The sequence below is a fragment of the Tyto alba genome, unplaced genomic scaffold (assembly GCF_018691265.1).
Source record: "Tyto alba isolate M040663 unplaced genomic scaffold, T.alba_DEE_v4.0 Super-Scaffold_33, whole genome shotgun sequence".
Taxonomy (NCBI): domain Eukaryota; kingdom Metazoa; phylum Chordata; class Aves; order Strigiformes; family Tytonidae; genus Tyto; species Tyto alba.
In genome coordinates this window covers 10484006-10507318 of record NW_024881308.1, presented here as the reverse complement: position 1 = coordinate 10507318, position 23313 = coordinate 10484006, and the positions used below count along the sequence as shown (strand labels likewise).

The window sequence follows — 23313 nt, the reverse complement described above, 5'->3', positions numbered from 1 at the left end:
AAAACCCACCTCACCCCCCTCCACAGGTACGTCCCCCCCTAAAGGCGAAGAGCCCCGACTCCGCCCCTCCGCCAGCCAGAGGGCTGTGGGGGCGGTGTGCTAGCGCTGCCGCCAGGTGGCGCCGTGAGCTGGGGCCGGCTGCGCGCCCTGGGTCCGCCGCTTCCCACCGCGGGAGCCGGGCGGGGCTCGGCTCGGCTCGGCTCGGCTCGGCTCGGCTCGGCTCGGCTCGGCTCGGCTCGGCTCGGCTCGGCTCGGCTCGGCTCGGCTCGGCTCGGCTCGGCTCGGCTCGGCTCGGCTCGGCTCGGCTCGGCGGCACGGGCGTGCAGGGCACAAGGCGCCTCCTGAGGGAGGGCGGCCCCTGAGCGGGGAGCCGGGGCCGGGCGGGCCTTGGCCAGCCTGAAGCCGAGGGCAGGGCGCCCTCCCGAGCTGTCCCCAGCCCTCACCAGCCGAACCGGCCGCCTTTCCGGAAGCGGAGGTGGCGGTGGCCTCCGAGTTCAAATCATTGCGGAGGGACTTTTTAGGCAAAAATAAATATTTTTCTGAAAAGGCTGATTGACAGCTTCTAAACAGAAACAGGGATAGCTGGCGTTTACGTTGCATAATTGCCTCCACATGCTTGAGTTTATTTAGCTTCTCACAGCTAAAGAAAAAAAAAATAAGAAATAATAAAAAAAAAAAAAAAAAAAAAAAAAAAAAAAAAAAAAAAAACAGGTCATCATAACATTTCACAACTGCGGGGGAGAGTCCTGGCATTGTGCGCTCCTGATTCTCAGTGGGTACAAGGCCCTGATCCAAAACCCTGGGGCCTTGGTGGATGGACACATGTGGATGTTGAGCAACACAAGGGCTCAAAACTGCCAGGACTTCTGAAGGCGTTTGCACCGGCAGAGGCTGGCCGAGGCAACCGTGGCTGAGACTCCCTGACACTCCGTGATCAGCTCCTGCTTGGGTCTGCCAACACCTTCTTGAAGAATGATCAGCATCTCTGGTGCCCACGAGCTTTCAAAAATTTAAATACACCTCACCTTCAAAGATTTCCGAGCTATATGCTGTTGTGCCAATGTAGGATGGCAGCAAGCCTGTAGTGTGAGATTCAGAAAAGTGTATGAAAATATCTTCGGGTGTTCTGCTGTGATTCATCTTTCTGCTATGAGCTGCAGTTGAAAGTCATTAGAGGAAAGTACCTGGGTGCAGAGAGTCCAGCACCATGGATGGTGTACTTCTAAAGGGTCTGGCTTTGGGAAGCCGGGTTAAAGTCTGCAACTCACAGAGCAGTGTCCGGGGACAGTTTGGGCCTCCAGAAAGAAAACCAGACAGAGCTGTGACCAAGGAGCTGTCTAGAGTCAGCACATTCAGTCCCAGGCAGCCAAAACTGCTGAACCTTTTCTCAGCTGCTGAGAATCACCTCTGCCAGTTTGGAATCCAAAGATCAGAACCATTTCCTGAAGGCAAAATTTATAACCTTTCTTTCTCAAGGTATGCTTTAAAAAGCCTAATACCATGGTTGCATGCAACAGTGTTGTTCTTCATGTACTTATTCATGATATGGGAGGCTGATATACTGATGGCATCCAAATTCACATCTCCCACCCCCCTCGTAACATCTGAAGCATAAATAACTCTGTATGTTATCTACTGACCGCTTTAATGAAAAATATAGGAACAGAGTGCTAGGGTTTGCTTTCGTTAGAACCTCTTGTTACTGAGGGATAATCCAGTCCTCAAGCTGCAGGTGAATTCTTGCTTCATGATAGCTCATAAAAGTCTGCTCCAAAGGGGATCCGTGGAAAACAATAGAAGACAACACCCAGCAGAAGAATGGGTATATATTTTAAAAGTTTCCCATTAATATCCTGCAATTAGGCCTTATTCAGAAGAGCTAATTTATGGCATGCTCCATTCAAGTCTTAGCACATATACTAACATCATTCTCTCTCAGCCATGACTTTGTCCATCATAGATGGAAAGAGTATAGCAGCCCTACTGCCTGTGAGAATTAAAAGTATGGGATACTGCTTTATTGGTTATGGAGATGGAACTTACACCAACAGTGTTCAGGTTCATTTCATAGTAGAACTGGTTTCAGAGCTCTTATTTCAGTAACTGCTTTTTACTGAATAAATGTAAGAAAGCCACAACTACTTGTGGGAGAGATCGCAGCAGGTTTCTATCTTAAAAATTAGTTGAGGGAAAAAAATTTTCAGAACTATCAAAATATTCTACAGTGGACATTTACTGAACGAAAAAGTTCCGTTTTTTTCAGTTTAAAATGATTACTAATTTCAAAAGTCCTGCTACAAACTAGTAGAGAAAACAGAATAGAAAATAAAATATTTTGAGTGCCCCTCAGGCTGACTGTTACATTTTATTTTGGTGCATAATTTTGACTTGTTCCCACTGAGGGAAGAAATTAATCACAAAAGTTCTCCCTGGAGAACTATGTTATTATTAATTTACGTAAAAACATAATCCTAATTCTAAGTCTCTCTTGCTCAGAGAACAAACTCTCATCTTTCTGGCCATTCTACTTTTCCCTAAGTCAGCTATCTTCTCTCTTCTTAAAGATCCTACTGTGAAAGGATATGGTCTAAACCTTGGTTATTTCCGCAAGTGGCTTAACTGAATAATACACGTTAGATCCAAGCCAATGTAATTTCCTTCAAGAGAAAAGGAGTGGATTTCATAAGAATCTGATGACTTGAAGGCTTTGAAAATAAATCTTTTTCTCCTACATGCTCAGGCAAGATCTGTGTTGTGAGCATGTTGCCAGGAGTAACTTACTGTAGACCTTTCTTATGTAAATAAAAGTGAAAACAGTGCACGAGTGCAAACATCTAGTTGTGGCGTAAGATAAACTCATTGAACTCAGTGAGCTCATTTCTCTTTCAGTTGCATAAAAGAACTTGCTCTTTCCTGTACTGCTCCTCATTGTTGTGAGTGTGGTTAGATTCACCTTGCACTTTGATGGGATCCCTTCCATGATGTGTATAACCCCAACGCCCTTCATCTTACGTCTCCTTTGTGGTTCTTTTTCACATTTTCATTTCATGTTACTTGCTGTAGCCTTTTGCAATACAGCTTAGTGGAAAACAGTCTTCCCATGCTCTTTGCTGCCTGAGTGAGTTGTTTTGAATTACCAAACTCTTTACCCTTTTCTCTGTAGTTACACAGAGTTATTTTCTCAGTCTTTGAACGTCTTGAAACTCCTACACATCAACAATGTTTGTTAATACAAGATGCATTAGCAATGGAGAAAACTTAATGGAGACAGAGTGGTTGGTTTATCTAGATTTAGCTGTCATGAAGTGGATCACTATTAGCAAAAACCGCACAAAGTTGTACTACTTTGATTGTGCCAGTACACCAAAGGGCTACAGCTTCCATATCATGTAGGTGCAGAGCCAGCAGTAGCATGACGTTTCCAATACCAGACAATGTGACTTATTGTGGTATAAAGTTCCTTATGTCAGAATGCCTATGTCTGCCCTTCTGGTACCAGTATTGCCAGGGAAATGGAGGCTGAAGAAAAAAAAAATCCCCTCCTAAGGGTGTTCTTCTTTTCCAAAAAGGCATGCCCGCTCTTAATGATACAAGTCTTAAGTATTTATATGACAAATCCCCCACAGTTTTTCATTCTTTTGTGGTCTGAGGAAAGGAAAGCACTTTTTCTCAGATTTCTAACCTCATTCTCTCAAAGAAAGAAGATCCCTCCTGTTAGTCAAAAGCAACAACACAATTGCATCATTCAAGCCCTCCCCTATGTTCATATATATCCAGCATTAGCTCCTTTCTGCACATCTTCCCAATAAGCTTCATCCTGTATGAAGGGAACATCTCTTTTCACTCACTGTAGTGCTTTGCAGATAGTTCTGCAGTGTCCGCTGGACCCGTGAAGCCAAGGGGAGTTTCTGCTGGCTGTTTGTGCCTAAGATGGAAGCTGGAGATTCCCTTTTTCTGAGAAATCCCTTTATGGTTAAGCACAGTAGAAGACCTTACTCCACATTTGTGGACAGGATATTCTGTAAACATTGTGCTTTATAAGCCCACAATTTTGACCCAACAGAACAGTTGTTGCCTTATGCTGGTTTTATTTAAAATAAAAGGTAAGAGCTATCTCTGCAACCCTGCCCTTCCTCACCACTACTTGTCATCTCAATATCAACAGGGAATCCACCAGAGTCCAAAATACTAGCCATGTGTTTCTGTTGCTCCACAATCCATTCTGTTCCAGAAATGTTTTTAGTGGTGGAACATCCCTCAGTTTACCAGGAACCTTTTGTGGTCCGTACTGGAACTCTCTCTAGAGGGCCTACAACTGCAGCGTCAGTCTTGCTCTTTTTTTACTTTTGTGGTTCCTCTTCGATAAGAACTGCTCACAAACTACCTCAAATTAGGTCTGCAGTTACACCTGTGCAGGTAGAAATAATTTCCTTTCTAAGAGCAGTACTGTTAGTGCCAGTTTTAAGAGCTAGTATGTATTTCTTGAAAAACACACATAAGGAGGAATAGAGTCCTGTTCCCTCCTTAATGATCACCCTGCTAGATTCTCTCATCTTAAAACATTACAGATTTATTTGCCACTGAATCTGGAGGCTGGTTCTAAACTCACAGCAGGTCTGTCAGTAATGTTCCCTGTCTGTAGTGTTACTCAGCATTTTTTTAATCTGCACAAGTTTGTCTTCTTTCTTTTTCTCTTTTTTTTTTTTTTCTGGGGGGATTGTTGGCAGAATCACAGTGGAGTTTGGGAGAGTTTTCCTCAGGGAGGTATCAGATGTGCTCATTTGATACTTTACCAAATAGAGCAATAAATATATTAAATGTTTTCCCAAGGGCAATAGTTGCAATCAGTAGTCATACATCTGAGGAAACTAAACTCTTCCCTAGAGAGGTCTGTGGCCCGGCATTTGAACTGCAATAAACAGCAGGATTTCAGGCAAAGGCTTTATCTGATGAACTACTGATGCAGTCTCCTCTAATCCCTCCGAAAGCAATGAATAGGAGTAACCAGGATGTGGCCCAGAGGGTATTGAGTTCAGCAAAGCATAGCCCAAGTGCCTTTTGGCTGACTAATGGTAAAAGGAGATAGAGTCTTCATATTTTCTTATGGCTCTAATGAAGACAATAGAAGCAAAAAGCACTCACTTCACAGCAATTCAGTAGTTAAAGTTCAAACTCATCTCTTGGTGGTTTTACAGAAGTATTGGTGCATTAATGGTATCTTTTACATACCTATTAGACCTTTCATCAGAAAATACTCCAAAGGCCACAGACAAGGATTGTTTCACACACCCACTCTCTGGGATAAAACAGCAGTGCTCCATAATAGTAAAAAACATTTAAAACCTCCTATTTATTTGTCATTTCTGAAAAATTTAGAGACCAGATATTATTACAAAACTGTAATCATGGATAAGATTATTATAATACTAATAACTAGCACTCCTCCTCTCTGATCACTTGCAAATGGTGATAGCCATGGTGTTGTATATCATTCAGAAGGCAGTTGCTGCAATCGGCATAGAAGATACTGACAGCTGGTGGGTGTCTCAGTTCTGTACCGGCTTGGGGGGAGACACCACTTACTATTTAGTCACTAAATCTCCTAAACCATCTTTCTCATATATTGGCAAGAGTTCAAGATGTTAGCCTTACGAGAGCATCACCCATTATCTTGGTAATTCAGGGGAATTTAGAGACCAGATATTAATATCTGTGAAACTCTAATTCTAGTAGTATAATACAGTATAATGCAAAAAATAACATGAAAGACTATATTCACACAATTATGCTTTATGAGATTTTATAACAACATGTCAGCGGAGGAACAATAAGATAAATATTTATTATTATAAGACAAATGTAGGCAAAATGTGCAAGAACAATATTGTTACTGTCTTTTCTTTGACAAACCAGCTAGTAGCATCTCATAGAAACAGAGCTTCAAAATCTTAGCAAGCAACAAGCATCTGTTTGCTTTCAAAAGACTTCGTATGAGGTCAGTTTTACCTCAGCAGAAACACATCCATCAGACCAAAAGTAAAGTAATCTGTGTAAATGTTACAAGCTTCATCAACAAATCCAGTAAATTGCATGAGCTTGAGTCTGATTCAAGTGTTTGTATAACCAGCTTTAGCAAATTCTCTCAAGAAGCCGTATAACAGCTATTTTTCCAGACAATTAAGACAGTCACAAAACAACTAAAAGCTTCAGATTCATAAACGTAAAACTTTATTTTAACTTTCAAGTACTGTTTGAATTAAAGGGATACTCAACATTTCCTGCTTCTGAAAGCTTTCCTTGCTTTTGGCAAACAGTTTTTGGTCACTTACATTGTAGCTATTAATACTACTAAAGCTGAAAATATTTTCATGCTTTTTCATTACCACACACAAGTGCTACTTTGCATGCTAACTGCATGTGAACAAGGCAGCTGCACATGTAAAATGTTTTAGCAGAAGGTTAAATTTATAATTTCATATAAAAATTAATATACAAGATTGCTCTTAAGTGCACTGTTTCTGTAAAATCAGGATTGATTTCCCAATGGGGAAAAATCACCAAGAATTACTGTCTCAGAAGACAGATAGCTGCATACATTCATTTTGGCAGGGACACAAGCTGTTAGGGGTTTTAACAGCTGGAAACATAAATATATAAATACCTACAGAATTTAGGTGCCTTTTGGATTTTGGATACCTGAAGATCTACATTTTTAACCGTATAGAGATCTAACGCTCCATGTCTCCATGTGATATGGCAAATTTTAACTGACTCCTTTGGCCTGAATCTTGGGCATAACTTGACCACTCAAATGCTTCTTTAGACTTCAGGTGGAATCTTTCACAGTCCCTCCTAATACTTCCCAGGACCCTCCTGCCCTCTATGCCTTTAGGACTGGTTAATAAAGGCAGATATCTAGGTATTATGTATTTACACAGGACTGTCTGCAGGCCTAACCTGAATTAGATGTGAGCTGGCCTGATTCTTAGAATCATTATCTAAAGTGACTAACACCCACCACAAAAAATAAAGGAGTTTAATGGCAATTTAGGGAATCAATATAATTGTAGTCTTTTGTTGATAAAGCTAAACTAGAATGTTTCAGTAAAGACTAGATCGAAAAGCACAGTTCTTACACGTCATGGATCATTAGGCAGCATAAGAGGATAAGTCACCCTGTTCAATTGGTTGGGAAAATAATATTTACATTATACCTCTTTGTGTCCTCTAAGATTTTCTTTGCATAACATCATGTTACACCGATAACATCAGCAATAAATTGACACATTTTTACACTGCCATAAATGTACATTATTCTTTTGCAAGTAAGTAACCAAATTACATCCCTACTCATTGGGACAAATCTAGAATATAGTTAGATTGTACATAAAGCCTATAAATAATTGCAGAACAGAGAAAGATAATATGGGCGTCAACAGGAAAGGTATGGGTTATGAATGTCTGGGAGAAACAAGGCTGAAAGAAGCAACAGGGCTTGTCCTGTATAGCTTGGCATGAAGGTATGCACCCACCTTATTGCTCAATCACAAAATCATGATTTCAATAGCTAATTCTGAGCCATCCTGAGGAATTCAGCTCACTCTGAATTCCCTCCATTTACCCCTGGAAATGTTGAACACTGGTAAAGAGAAACAAGGACTTCCAGTATCACTTTCCATGGCACGATGTCCACTAGTGAAATTCCTACCTCCTGAATATGAACCATATGCTTTGAAAAAGGAAATGTTCTGCCAAATTCTTAAATGCTACTGCTTTTTAAACTAGATATGTCTTCCACAGTGCTGTGTGGAAGGTGAAGAAAGCCTCTAGACTTCTGTCAGTTCTATCCAAAGAGAAAAATTCAGCCTGGGAAAGTAACTCATTCTCACAGCATCCTAATGCACAAATCCTTTGCTACAAGTCCCTTCCCTACTCAAGGAGGACAAGATTGCTAAAAGAGTCAAGAAAGTGAAAAAGAGTGGTTCTAGTTATCAGAAGAAAGGGGAAGAGCCAGTCAAGTCCTGAGTATTTCCAAGCTGACTGTCAGAACATCTTGTCATGGTGTGGTGGTACAACCTCCCCCCACTCTTGGGCCACTTGGTACTTGGTGCGATTCCCCATCCTGGCCACATACCAGCCTAAAATGGATTGGGAAAGGCAGCAGACCAAAATGTTAAGGCACCCACTTAGCACCCCTGGCTCCTGCCTTCCCCACCTCCTGGGAGCTGTAATGACAGTCTGTCACCTCCTGACAGCTCAGTGCATCTGTACCTGGGTCATGGCCCAACGGGGCTGATACCAGAACTCCAAGATCTAATAAATTCTGCGGTGTGGTGGAAAGCACCAGAATATTCCATCATCCAAGTTGGGCCGAAATGGAAAAGTACCCAACAAAAGTAAATTATCTCAGACCCTGTAAATAGTGACCCCGAGTGAGACCTTCTGAGCTCTCCTGGATCACAGTGGGCTGTGACCAGCATCTCCCCTGACCCAGGACACCTCTCAGGCACAGACTCCTCAAGGTTTAAAGATCATTTGCCCACAAAGCCAACAAAAGGCCAGAACGAAATCAGACTTCTTGAGGCTCAATTATTGCTCGCTGCAGAATGCTGATGCATTGTGAGTATTTGCTCTAAACTCAAGAAGAGGGATATTTTAACTATAGACTAATCTTCCATCCACCTCTCTACTTATCTATGTGTTTGAATATGCACATTCGCCTTCATGAGTGTGGATGTCTACATATTTCACTGGATCCAAATATTTCTGTCTCTCTGTGTGTGTATGTTTTGTGTTTATGTATACCTACATATATATATATTTATATATTTTGATTTAGGGTATCTTGTAGAAAGTTAGTGTGATTCTTGTCATTCTTGAATCTCTAATTAAGTCACTGTTTTTATTATAACATATTCTACCAAATCACCTTGTTAATCTTTAAATTGGTCAGTCATTAAGTGCTGCAAAAATTCAACATTTTGATCTACCTCGCACCATTAATAAATCTTAAATTGCTACTAAATAATGTCAAATATTTGCATCTGCGACACATGGACCTCAATTTCTTGGTCCATGCTCACCACTTTCTTCCTGAGTTATCCCCCTGTAACCTCTATAGAGAATGAAGTATGTGTGGAGCATTGTTTTTTCCATGTAAAGCAGATAATATATATTTATTCACAGAGAAGATGGTTCAACTTTTTTTTTTTTTAAGTGAACATTAACTATGCTTAATTTCAGTCAAGAAATCTCTTAATTTTCTTGAACCATGTTCTTACTTAATTAGAAATTCCTTCAGTAGTTGAATGACGCAATGTTTATTGCAGAGGTAGATATCTCAAACAGGTCATGGCCAGCTAGAAGATTCCTTGGCTGGTGGAGTTTGAGCTGTTCATCTACCTTTCTGTTTTTCTAGATCCCTCTCGAAGGATTACCTTGGTCTCAGTTTGCTCAGCAGACCTTTATTTCCACACTGCTGCTATTGCCTTGTAGGAGTGTGATCATGTAGTATACAGTATGATTAGAAGAGTTTAGTGATAAAAAGCTAGTGTTTGAATAAAATATAATGAAGATGTCTTTTGCTTTCTTTTTACAGTAAATATCTGTGTAACAACTTTGAGATCTCAATTTTCAAACACATTTCAGTTTCTCTTCTGTAGAATGGGAATTACTGTACTTTCCGATTTCCTAAGCTGAGGCTAAATTCATCAATATTTACAAAACTCTAAGATCCTTAGCTGGAAAGAGACATAGAATTAAAAGTGTATAAACAAACATGACCTAAAACCTAGAATAACAAGTCTGTGTTTTGACTAGAGTTTACAAGTTGCATTCAGTTTGTCCTCCCCAGCACTGTGAAATACCTTGCCTGTGACAGGGATTCTTCCTGTGCAGTCTACACATTCTCCTATGGCACTTTTACATTGTAGCACTTTAGAAAATGCAGGAGACTTCACAAGCATGTTAGGGCCAAAACAGCAAATAGCTTTTTCCAACAAGGAGGAAGAGTAGGGGTCAGGAGACAGGAATTGTGTAATGTCACAAAACAAGCCTCCTGGAATTACAGGTATTAAGAAAGAAAATTCACTACGAATCTAAAGCTCTTTTCCACTGAGGAGTTATTTTGGTAATATCTAGTGATTTTTGAAATGCTCTATATGAAAAGCACTCAGTTCACTTTGCAGGAGCTCAATGCTTTTGATATCTTTATTGAAAGTTCAGCTGTTGTGTTTCAATGGAGTTTCCAAGCACATTTCAGTCTCTTAAATCCTGGTGAGAAGTTCTTAGCTTGTTGGGATTTCCAAGCTTTATTTAAAGAATATGTTACTATTGTTTCTCAAAAGGTAGGACTAGCAATTACTTCTGCTTAGGAAGCAGCTCCAAAACTTGGACTTCAGGTACTGATTAAATAATTTAGTGATGAAAAAGACACGCTGCGATACAGCCTTTCTGTACCTCTTCAACAGTTCCTGTCAGATCTTCTACAGAAGCATCACACTGGCAGATTATTTTTCAAAGAACACTCTCTCCTGACATCTGAGACTGCAGAAATCAAAACACATTTTTTCCTGTAGCAAAAGAGAAGTATGGAAGAATATGTATCATAAGCTATTTAGTTTTGATCTTCAGATATTTCCTGGTCTTTGACCTAAAAATACTCCTTGCCATAGTATAGAAGTGAAGAGGGCTTTTCACTCACAGTTGTCATTAGCTGTTGCAATTATTAGAAAGTATTGGGAAGTTTTGGACAGACATCTGTAGGACAATGGTGACATCTTCACTGTTACAGGTGCCTCAGTGGAGTGAGATTCTTGTGAGGATATGCCCCCAAAATTCAGTTCAAGAACCCTGTAACTAGTGTTGATTCAAGACAACCCTTGATATGTTCTAAAGGTCACAAGAAAAGATACTGCTGAAAATTAAGGGCTTGTTTTTGAGATCTCTTATAAGGGAGGGGAGAAAGAAGTGAAGGCTGAAAATGCCCTTAGAACTGCACTTACCAGAAACTGAGGCAATCATTAGCTCTCTCAGCTCCAGGCCTAGCTGAGCTACAAATATACTACCTTCCCTGCCAGAGAGTTACATCACGACCACAGAAGTTAAATAAAACCTTTTCCATTCTGTAATTTAAAACCAGCCTAATAGAGAAGATTTCGTATTAACAGGGTGGTTTCTTCCCCATAGCGGCAATGAACATGGAAAAATTGACCTGTGCCCAGGTTAGTCTTGACTTGCCTGTTCCAGACTCTTCTAAAGAGATCATTTCACAGGCACTAAGCTGTGACCCTTCAAATGAGTTCATTTTGATTCCTTAAGTAGACAGGTGTCCACAGAGCACACAAATTATCTCTTCTTGTCTGATTTCTCGGAAGTTATCATTGAACAAAGCCCAAACTGCACTCAGTCTACACAGACAGCAAGATGTGTTTTCAACAGAAGTGGTTCAAAGAAAACAAATCACAAGAATATCACCTTGTGGTGTTTCCCTAAAAAAAAAAAAAAAAAAAAAAAAAAAAAAAAATTGCAGACATTTGAACCAGCTTTAATTTTAAAGCCCGCCTAGAAAGTGCTCTAATCTTGTGACCCACGTAATATGATCCTGTTGAAGCATATCACTGAAATACAGGGGCAAGATTGGGAAGGATGTAAAAAATCACAGAAAAAGTCTGCATTGAGTTGTCATGCTTTTGTACATTTTTCTCTGTATTGATCACTGCTACCTTGGTCTTTTTATTGTTACTAATTTGACTTTGAGACATGTGCCTTTATGGGTCTCAGATTCCCTGTCGAACCCATCTTCTGATTATTCCTCTGCTTGTCCCTTGTCTAACACACCCATCTATCTGTACACTCTGCATCTTACAGCCAGACAATTAAATAAAAAGGATTAAGAGCTGAGTCACAAAACACAACTTGAGAAAGATGAAAAAAGGTAGTATGGGGTGAGAGAAAATCAAGTCCTTATTGTAGCATACCTTTCTTTCCTGGAAATCCTTTGCTTTACTGGTAGCTTTTTGTCTTGCAGCAAGAGCCGCAGCCTCTCTGACTTCTCTTGCAAGGAGAGGACGGAGAGCCGAGTACCCAGGTGACCTGAGCTGTGTTGCCCGTGCTAGCTCCAATCCTGCCTTCACTTACCATGAAAATCTTTGGCTCTCTCTGAGGGTTCCTGTGCAGCTTCTGATTAAAAGACTCGTGGCAATAACTGATTTTTGTCAGAAATGGCTGCCAACACTAATAGTGAAGGGAATTTTGCCTTCTCAGATGGTGCACTCACATGCCTTTTTCATAAATAGGTGGTTAGTCAGCCAGATAGGGTAAGAGCAGTCCACCCACCAAAATTTGTTATTTCTCAGCTCCATGCGCTCACATTCCATCATTTCAAAGTGCAAATGCTGAACTGTTCAGCCACCTGTGTATTGCCGTACGAACACCACAGTGTCCGTCCCCCCTCCCCAGCCCACGATTCATGCAGATGCGCCCTGGCCGCCTCGCCCCCCTAAAAAGCCGAATTTAAAAGAAAAAAAAAAAAAAAAAAAAAGAGAGCGAGAAACAGCGTTATGAGACCGTTCGCACGAGCGCCAGCAGCTTCGCCAGGGCGCGGGTGCCGCTACCTGCCCGCTGGCCGCCGCCGCGGGGCCGGGGCCGCCGGGAGCCCCCGGGAAGCTCCGCGGGCGGCGGGGCCGGAGCCCCCGGGAAGCTCCGCGGGCGGCGGGGCCGGAGCTCCGGGGAAGCTCCGCGGGCGGAGACGCGGACGGGGCTGGCGCGGTGCCCTCCCGCCTCGCCTGAACCCTTTCATGAACCGCTTGCCCCGCAGCCTCCCCGGGCCGGGCCGGGCCGGGCCGGGCCAGCCGGCCCCACCTCACCCCACCCAGGGCTCCCATTGGCCCCCGATGAAAGTCCAGCGAGCCTCCCGGCTGCTATATATATACATATATGCGGATGGGTGTCTGTGACCGCGGCTATGGGAGGCTGCAGCATCTTCCTCCGGCACCCCGCCCTCACCTGCGGGCGCGCCGCGATGAGTCCCGCGGGGCGCGGAGCCCCCGCGCCGCGGTTACTCGCCTCCTCCCTCAGCGCCCTGCGGCCGGCGGCGACCCCCTCTCCGCGGGGCCGCGGGCATCCCCTGGCCGCGCTGCCCGGCCCCCGCAGCTGGCCGCTGATGGGCAGCCTGCCCGCCGTCCTCTGGAAGGGGGGGCTCAAGAGGCAGCATGAGACGCTGGTGAGGCGGCTGGAGGGATGGGGATGCTGCGGCGGGGGGGGGGGCCAGGGGAGCGCCTCGCACTCACCGGGGGGTTGTGTGTGTGGGGGGGGTGTGTGTCTCTTCTCTGGCCCCCAGGCTGAGTACCACAGGAGGTTTGGCAAGATTTTCCGCATGAAGCTGGGGGCTTTCGACTCGGTGCACATCGCAGCCCCCTGCCTCCTGGAAGCCCTGTACCGCCGGGAGAGCGCCTGCCCCCAGCGCCTGGAGATCAAGCCCTGGAAAGCCTATCGGGACTATCGCGACGAGGGCTACGGGCTGCTGATCCTGTAAGTGGCACCGGCAGCACCCGGGCGGCCCCGGGGGGGTGCAGGGAGGCCGATTGATCCCTGCGGTGGGGAGGAAGGGGGGGGGAAGCCGGTGCGGGCGAGGGCTGTTTCCGAGGTGCCCGGGGGATGCTGCGGGCGGGCGGGCGGCTCCGCGGGGAGCAGGGCGCCCACCCGGGCTTTGCTCCCGCGGGGCGGCTGTGCCGGCGGAGCGGCCGCCCGGAGCAGGGCTCAGTCCCTGTTCCCCCTGAGCAGGGCTCATCCCCCGCCCCTCCGAGAAGCGAGGGCGATGGAGGCGCATCGACGGCCGGCGCTGCCGATGTCTTGTTGCACTTGTCGCGAGTTGTTGTGGGGTGTTTTTGTTGTTGTTGTTGGTTTTTTTTTTTTGTCTTTCTTTCTTCTTTAAGCCTTTATCTTTTCAACCTAATTGTTCTGAATTCAATCTAGGGAAGGAAAAGACTGGCAGAGGGTAAGAAGTGCCTTTCAAAAGAAATTAATGAAGCCCGGGGAAGTTGCGAAACTGGATACCACGATCAATGAGGTACTGTGCTTTGAGAAATTCTTTCTCTATCCCCACTCCCCTGGAAACCTGGGAAATACAAGCAGATCAAATGATCCGCTTTACCTGGATAGCTTGATTTGCTCTACAGTGATAAAACCAGGAGTTCATACTCTGAAATCATTCAGGTAATAATAAGTACAAATTGATTATCAAGGTCTGACCAAAAGTGAGACCACACAGAAATCTGTAGTTGCAATTGTTTCCACAGAACAATAAGGTTATTCCACAATGATACAGGCTCCTGCAAACAGAGTTTTTGCTTACTTTTCTTGCATTCAGTGGGTTTTGCCTTTACCCCTTCATTGTCCTGTGTTCTTCTTTGCGTTTGAGGAGCATCTGTGATAAACAGCTTAATCCTCTTTATTGTGAAACTCCAGTATTATCCCAGCATCTGACTGAAGCATTTCATCCCTGTGGAGGAAAGCTCAGTTCGTCAAAGTACAAGCAGTTACAACATGAGAATCATGTAAAATCCAAACATGTGTTATCACAGGGGGAAATTGAATCTTGTTCAAAGAACAGGAAACATAACTATTCCTCTCTTATGCGATATTGTTATCTATTTAAAAGACAGCTGAAATGCTAAATTACACAGGACTTTTATTAGTTGATGTCATTTGATTCCCTTCTTTTCTCTCTCTGCTCTCCTGCTTAGGTCCTGGAGGAATTCATGCACAGAATAGATGATGTTTGTAACCACAATGGACAAATGGAAGATGTCTATTCAGAATTCAACAAATGGTCATTTGAAAGTAAGTTGTTTTTTGTCTGAGAATGGTGTGCATTTTGTACCTGCCATGGCATTTCAGTTGAAGTACTATCAGTGAAGGCTTATTATTTTCAAATTATCAGCTACAATTTCATGGAAAGTGGGCTGCAGAAAAGCCAGAGGACTATCAGTACACGTGCAAAATTCATCACCAGCTATACAAACTCTTCTGTCTGGTTATCTATGTGGCTTGTAAAAAAATTCAAACATTATAGTGAGTTATAAATACAAAACTTGAGGGAATCACGGTGCATTTATCTGTAGTGAAATCAGATAGCACATAATATGTGTTAATTATCATCTGATATGTGTTAATTATCAGCAGCACAAGATCAATGAAATGATACAATAACAGTGAAGAAGTATTCATTGCAGACAAGGGTTGGAAAATCCCATTTAAAATATTTACACTGGGATTGAGAAACACTGGAATAAGTTACCAAGAAAGTATCCTTCATCTATATAAACCTTTCAGAGTACAGTAAGGAACCACCTGCCAGGAATGACTTAGGGCAGAAGAAACTGTATCAGTGGTTCCCAAAAGGAGGGATGGTTGGGTATAGTGCCCAACTGAATGAGCTCTGCCAGTCCTGTCTGCTCTCGGCTAGCTCATCTCATCAACCTGTGTACTGAGTTCCTTGGGTTTTTTCCTACTGTCAGTGGTGATGGCTACTTTTGGAAAGGGAGAAGTAGGAAGTGACAGCTTTTTTTTTTTTAAAAAAAAAAAAAAAAAAGCGAGTGGAAAGAGATGGAAACTGGTGGAGTGTGGGATGCTGCCAGTGTTTGCAAGTGGTTTCTGGCTGTGGAAAGGGCCAGGAGACGCTGGAGTAGTCACTTCTTCAGGTCCAGTTTTCCTGTGACTCAGATCTCTTCAGTAGCATTGCCCAATAGCTTGTTTGCCAAATATGCCAGCCCTGCTTGGCAGAATGATCTGCTGCTTATGAGGGGATCAGTGGTGACTCTTATTGGTGAAGAAAGTGCTGCTGTAAGGGCACCTTAGCTAGATATACTGCTACCTGGGTCTGAGGCAAATGTGCAGAAGGTGTTTTGAAATGCTGCCCTAACAGGTGTGTATCATAGAACATTATTCAGAAGGATAATCCAAGACATTCCTTGGCAATAAATGGTGGAAACCATGCACCCTTTTGTTTATATTATTAATGATAATATTGCCTAACAACAGGTATCTGTCTAGTGCTGTATGGAAAGAGGTTTGGTCTCCTACAGCGGGATGTAGAAGAAGAAAGTTTGAACTTCATCAAGGCTGTAAAAACGGTATGGAAGAATCTTTACTGGGGCTGTAGTGATCTACCTCTACTACTAATGAGAGGGTACCAGTTTAAATGGGTCACCTGAAAAAATAAGCTCAAGCTTCTGTGCTACATGTGTGTTGGCAGCCTCGCACATCCAAGGTGACACATGTGCAAAACTAGTACTGAACATCTGACTGCCTTGTTTGTGAAATGCCTAAATCTGTAGGGGGAAAATGCTGTATGGACATCAGGGTAATCCTGGAAATAGTTGTCGGGTTGGTTGGTTAACTTTTCTCTCCCTCTGAAGCACCTGTTGTGCAACAATGCTGTTTGTTGGGTGGGACTCTTGGAGTTCTGTGGGATTATGCAAATATGCTGGATTTGAAGGTTAGTCATTCCTGTCAGCACACCTGCTGTGGATTTTGCTGCAACTTGGACTCCTGTGATATACATCTGCCTAATTTTAGCCATTTAAAAGATAGACATCTTCCTAGCCTAGTTTTTTAGCTCCATCTGTTGTCAAGGGAGAGAGATGCACTGCCAAAGAGTGGTTTGTCCCATTCTAAAACAGGTGCCTAAAATAGATAGGATGAATCACCCACTGGAGAAACCTCCTATCCTCCACTGGCTGTCCCTAATTTTTAGCTGGTTACAGTCTAAGTAGGTTGAGACCCATCCTTTCTGCCCAGAATGGAAAATATGCCAGAATCCTGACTTCATGAAAATTGCCTCCTACTTTACAGTCTAATTTTGTTTTAAGATTGCAAGTAGATAGATGAAAGAGATTTCAAAAGCTCTTTCTCCACCACAGATGATGGCTACATTTGGAATGATGATGGTGACCCCCGTGGAACTTCACAAGGGTCTGAACACAAAAGTCTGGCAAGCTCATACTAAAGCATGGGATGATATTTTTAAAACAGGTTTTTGTTTTAAACACAATTCTCTCCTTTCCCTTCATATCTGTTTCCTACTTGGTGGAATTAACTTTCTTCATACTTGTTACTGCCCTACACTGCTGTTAATTGCTGCCCTCAGCACAGACTGAGACACCTTTGCTGCAGCTAACCACAAGCCTCTTCCAAGCATGGGAGCACTGATTTCTTATGACTAATGCTTAGGTCTGGTTGTGGGGCAATGCTCAATCCCGAGGGAAGCCCCGGAGATTTGGGCACCAGCCAGTCATATGTCCACTTTAATCTGTCATAAAAGTAAATAGCCAGAAAGTGTATAATCTCTTTAAAGGCAAGGTATACAAGTGAGAAAAGGGACTTCCCTCAAAGTGACCTCAAAGAGAGTTGTTTTCTTGAGAAACAATAATTTTACGTACAAGAAAAGCCTGTTTGCTAAAAAAAAAAAAAGTATAGGTTTTCTGAACAACCTGGAATATAGTTTTAAGTCTTAAAAACAGAAGAAATCTAAATCATAAGGTACAGTTGGACTTTTTGACAATATTTTCTATTTAAGATGAATTGGCCTTCAAGGTTACAAAAATGACTCTAACTCCAGATATACAGTTAAGTTTATATTTTTCAATATTTTGCTAGACAGTGACAGTTATAGCTAAAGAGTAAGAAAGGTTTTGGCACTTGGATGACTGTAATGCTGAGTGATATATTTCTCTTAGCTATTTGAGTACTTAATGCTTCGGGACTTTTGGTCATGCCAGCCACACGTGCGTTTATTTTATTGCTTCTTAGTTTATGGGTTTTAGAAGAGACACTTTAAACCAGTTTTGTTCAGAAAAAACAGTTTGACACCTTCACCCGACAAGAATAGCTCCTTACTAGGAACTGGTCTTAACAACTGGGATATTCATGAGGGCAAAATCTAGTCCTCTATATTTAAAAAATATATATAGCATGTAGAAATTTGGCATGTATTTTTGCCTTCCCCTAGTAAATCAAAGGCTTAAATTTCCCCTTGGAGAGTCTGAGTGCTAAGTCTCTTTGATTTTTTAAAACCTTGATCCCTTTTGAAAATCCAGGCTAATAAATTTTACACACTTGTATTTCTGTTTGCTAAATATTTCACTCAACACGTCACTGATTTCCTTTCCTAACTTAAGAAAGAAGAATTCCTGATAGTTTGCAGGAGATCCTTCTGTTCAGAAGTGACTTTTGTGACTGAGTTTTTTGTCTAAAAAGTGAAAATGCCATTATTTATTCAGTATAATGCTCATTGCTTGAAAAAAGAACACAGCTTGGTATCTTCTTTCAAAAGCCTGCATGTGAGACATATTTTTGCTTTTCTTTTTATAGTATTTTTAGTGATTTTCCATTAATTACCTCCTGCTCCTCCTTCCTCAGCCAAGCATTCAATTGACTGTCGACTGGAAAAACACTCCGCAAACCCTCGGGAGGATTTTCTGTGTGACATCTATTCTGGAGGACAACTTTCCAAGAAGGAGCTGTATGCTGCCATCACAGAGCTCCAGATTGCCGGAGTTGAAACGGTGAACCTGACTTTTCAAGAGCTTGCTAAAATTAGCATTCTTCCAATTCCCTGCTTTCTTTCATAACCTGGCCATCACAACATCTGAGAGTGAGCTAATCTTCAGATCCTTCAGTGGCCTAAGTGCAAGTAAATTTTTACCTGAAATCACTAGACTTTTTCTTCTGTTCATTACTATTAGAGAACATCTGGGATGGCTCATAATCCTTTAGATTTACAAAATACCATAAGGCCACTAGTGACCAACTGTAAATGTTGCTTTGAACTTTTGGCAACTTCTTGTTTCTGTCACCACAAATGGAGGTCTTACAGTTCTTTTTGGTTTGTTTCAGACGGCGAATAGTTTAGTATGGGCTTTGTATAACATTTCACGCAATCCACATGTTCAGCAGAAGCTTTTCCAGGAAATACAGAGTGTTTTGGCTGCTAATGAGAGTCCAAGTGCTGAGAACTTGAAGAACATGCCTTACCTAAAGGCATGTCTGAAAGAATCCATGAGGTAAAATTCTCAAATAATTTTCAAAAAGCAAAATGATCACAAAGTTTTTCACCAGCTAGTGCGTACTAGGGAGAAATAATTTTCTAGTATATGTAATTCTGTTCATCTTGCTGTTTACGGTAAGCTATGATAGAGACAGGAAGGAAAAATGCTGTAAATTTAACTCATTTTGTTTCTTTCACTGCAGATTAACACCATCAGTGCCATTTACCACTCGCACCATTGACACAGAAATGCTTCTGGGAGATTATGTCCTGCCCAAAGGGGTAAGTCAATTAATTTAGTTTACTATAATATTTAGTCACTGATGAACTGTCCTGTAAACCACTGAAGCTGGTCATATTTCAGTCTCAGAATAACTTTGCCAAAGGACAAGTCCCAGGATAAGAAATGAGGAATTCACAAGAATTTCCATAAGCTGAAAACCATACCTGCCTGCACTGCCATTGGATTTAGACAAAAATATTTTGGTGTGCTATTTAAAAAAAAATTTTCAATCTTTCCCATGATCTTCTGAGGAAACTATGACCTTTTTTGTGCTTGAATTAATCTTCAGAGAATTAAACAGCATCTTCTGAGGAAACTGCCTTGCCTTTACTATTGCATTATTTTTTTCCATTAACAAGCTGATTCACTTGGTAGCTCTAAGCCAATTTTTAATGAGACTCTCTCTATCGCTTTGTTGATAGACCATACTAATGATAAATAGCCATGCCCTGGGTTGCAATGAAGAGTACTTTAATGGCTGGACTCATTTTAAACCAGAACGCTGGTTTCAGAAGAACTTAATAAATCCTTTCTCTCATGTTCCATTTGGCATTGGGAAGAGGATGTGCATCGGGCGCCGCATAGCAGAACTACAGCTTCACTTGGCCCTTTGCTGGGTAAATACTCTAAAATGTCATTCCGTACACAGTGCCTGGTTGTTCAACATTTAACCTAGTCAGAAGATCCCGAAGTCAAAGCACGCTAACTGAAATGTTTGTGTTTCAGCTCATTCGCAAATACCAAATTGTAGCAACTGACAGCAAACCAGTAGAAACACTCCATTCGGGAATACTGATTCCCAGCCGGGAGCTTCCCATTTCGTTTCGCAGACGATAAGGTATGTGCATAAGGGTCTCTTGAGTACATGAGACTTTTCTTTGAGCCTCATTTAGAATTTTCGGAGAACAGAGAGAACAGATGTTTTTCTAAGCTTTATTCTTACAATGTGAGATTTATTAAATGCCATCACATTTTGTTACTTTTAACAGAAAATATTATATGTACTAACAAGAAAAATTTTGTATGGCTTATGACTCTGAAGGTACCTGTCTAGTTTTAAACTCCAAGAGACCATGTCTTCTGTGAATGACGCAGATCAGAACTGGGAAAATCAAAGTGTATATACTGTTGGAGAAAATAATAGCCATTCTTTTGTTATAATACGGCTTCTCCACTGCATTTCTAGAAGATATTTCCTGAAAAATGGCATTTAATTTTGAGCATCAATGTATAGATTAAAAAGAAAATGCCCTAATGAAGAAACAGCACACCAGCGCACAACAGATTTTAGATAGGAAATCTTGATTTTAGGCAGAAGGGCAATGGAAATCAATATCTATTTGTAAATAGTCATGCAATGTTGTAACATATTTTTGGTTCAAAAAAATGGAATGTAAGGTTTCCTCTGCACACAGATTTATACAAACAAGCTAAAAAAAAAAGGCTTATTTGTATAAAAATCTAAATTGGAAAACTGGATATTTGATTGAGAATTAAGTTCTCAAATTATAAATCAAGTGACATTTAAATACTGTGGGAGATACTTTTTTGCTAGCCAACATCACAGGAAAAAAATCACCCCATATTATCTGAGTAAGGGTATTAACTCCTTTACCTGAAGTTTGTTCAGTTCTATTTGCTTTTAAATAATCAATCACTATATAAGTTCCTTTACTCTTTAATACAGCTTGCAGAAAAGAAATGACAACCCTGCTGCTGCCTTCTCTGAAAAAATGCACATCAACTGGGAAAGCCCAAGCCTGTGGTAGCCAGTGGAGAAACTGCAACACATGTCCCTTGAACAATTGCTGAGCCAGAAATAGTACCAAGAAAAGGTCCCATACTGTTGTATTGGAAAAATGTGGTTAGTTAGTTCAGCTGTGCTTAACAATGTTAAAAGGAAAGAAAAATACCATACGCATTCATATACCTATGCAAATATACTGATTTAGTGCAACTGAGGGACTGCACAGGGTAGAGCTTGATAATGAGCTGTGGAGTGTTCTGTATAGTTCTTGTTAGTGCACAGTGAAATTATAGCCTCAAGCTGTTTGACAGGCTAGCTTGGAAAGAGCTCGTTTCCAGTTTGTGGATATCATATAGGACACCTGGGGGAACAACAGTCACAACTGAACTGGCCCTGTTAGCTCAGAGTTGAAGAGGATTGAGAAGTCAGCTTAAGGGAAAAGAAACTCACTTAGTCCTTATCAAATTACCAACATCAAGAATTAAGCTGAGAAGTAAGGTGGCAGTCTGTAATAAGGCTAACAATAGGTCTTAAAAATTAGAATAATTAAAGAAGTATACTTTCCCTAATGTTAATCACTTCCTTAATAAAAGAGAAATGAGGACAAAGGTATGTAACAGGATATATTCCTCATGCCTGCACAGTACTTTGAACGGTTGCAATACTGTGCCTGCCACATACTCTGCCCATACCCATAGTTTCATGCCTCCAACTCCCACACAAGCCATTTTATCACACCTTTATTGTAAAACTTTAGTGGTCTTTTATTGCGTGAAAGGCCTTATTAATAAATGGGATCACTGGAATCCTATGGGTTCTGTCTCTATTAAATGATGATTATCCTAACAGGATAGTTACTTCATCAGATGAGTAATATAAAAATGTGTATTTCAAAGAACCACAGGAAATAAGGATCCTAAACATTTCTAAGTGATCTGTTTCTTGTGGAGATTTCAATACATGCATCTAAATGTTAAAGCTGTCACTGCCCTGCATGCAATACTGTATGTTAGCTATTATGGTCACTAGTGCATTTTTCCCGTGATACAGTTTCAAGTACAGGTTTAAATATGTAACCATGAATGGTTACTTTTATTTTTTTTGCATTCTGAAATTATACAAGTTCTTAACATTTGTTGGCCTCCTGCAGTTTTTTGTCTGTTTTCCTCTGCCGTTATACTCAGACATACAAATGTAGCCATATTACAAAGTCTAAAACAATTTGTGCATTATCTGAATCTTTCTAGTCAATTTGGTAACAGTCAATTTTGTAATAAAATAAATATTTCTATTTTTTTTATATAAAGTCGTACGTAATTTATTACAAAGTCTTTGTAGCATTACAAAAATTTTGTCTTTCATGGTAATTTCTTGCAAAAAGTTTGCTGTTGTACTTTCATCCCTCTGCTTAATATCCTCAATGGGCTTGAACTTGAAATTCTACGAAATCATAGAATCATTTAGGCTGGAAAAAACCTTTAAGATCATTGAGCCCAACCATTAACCTAGCACTGCCAAGAACACAACTGAACCACACCCCTAAGCACCACATTTACAGGTCTTTTAAATACCTCCAGGGATGATGACTCAACCATCTCCCTGGGCAGCCTGTTCCAACATTTGATAACCCTTTTGGTGAAGAAATTTTTCCTAATATCCAACCTAAACTTTCCCCTGGCACAGCTTGACGCCATTTCCTCTCATCCTATCACTTGTTACTTGGGAGAAGAGACTGACCCCCACCTCGCTACACCCTCCCTTCAGGTAGTTGTAGAGAGCGATTACGTCTCCCCTGAGCCTCCTTTTCTCCAGGCTAAGCACCCCCAGTTCCCTCAGCTGCTCCTCATCAGACTTGTGCTCCAGACCCTTCACCAGCTCCATTGCCCTTCTCTGGACACGCTCCAGCACCTCAATGTCTTTCTTGCAGCGAGGGGCCCAAAACTGAACACAGTATTCGAGGTGCAGCCTCACCAGTGCCGGGTACAGGGGGACATTCCCTCCCCTAGTCCTGCTGGCCACACTATTTCTGATACAAGCCAGGATGCCATTGGCCTCCTTGGCCACCTGGGCACACTGCTGGCTCCTATTCATCTGGCTGTCGACCACCACCCCCAGGTCCTTTTCCTTTGGGCAGCTTTCCAGCCACTCTGCCCCAAGCCTATAACACTGTATGGGGTTGTTGTGACCCACATACAGGACCCGGCACTCAGCCTTGTTGAACCTCATACAGTTGGC

General features: G+C 41.9%; 1 protein-coding gene across 2 annotated transcripts; it reads left to right on the top strand.

Annotated features, from left to right (window-relative positions):
• On the top strand, nucleotides 1-22316 carry LOC104355745 (1,25-dihydroxyvitamin D(3) 24-hydroxylase, mitochondrial). Of its 2 annotated transcripts, none has more exons than XM_042801083.1 (12): nucleotides 1-26; nucleotides 13340-13530; nucleotides 13975-14068; nucleotides 14745-14841; nucleotides 16042-16133; nucleotides 16923-17034; nucleotides 18421-18566; nucleotides 18898-19064; nucleotides 19252-19330; nucleotides 19754-19948; nucleotides 20058-20169; nucleotides 21019-22316. In XM_042801083.1, exons 2-11 carry the CDS (start codon nucleotides 13376-13378, stop codon nucleotides 20166-20168), a joined length of 1248 nt encoding a protein of 415 aa, XP_042657017.1. In that variant the 5' UTR covers nucleotides 1-26; nucleotides 13340-13375; the 3' UTR covers nucleotide 20169; nucleotides 21019-22316. The 2 variants fall into 2 exon arrangements, with proteins under 2 accessions (XP_042657017.1, XP_042657016.1); XM_042801082.1 differs by lacking the exon at nucleotides 1-26 and adding an exon at nucleotides 12952-13222.
• Nucleotides 22317-23313: the final 997 nt, after the last annotated feature.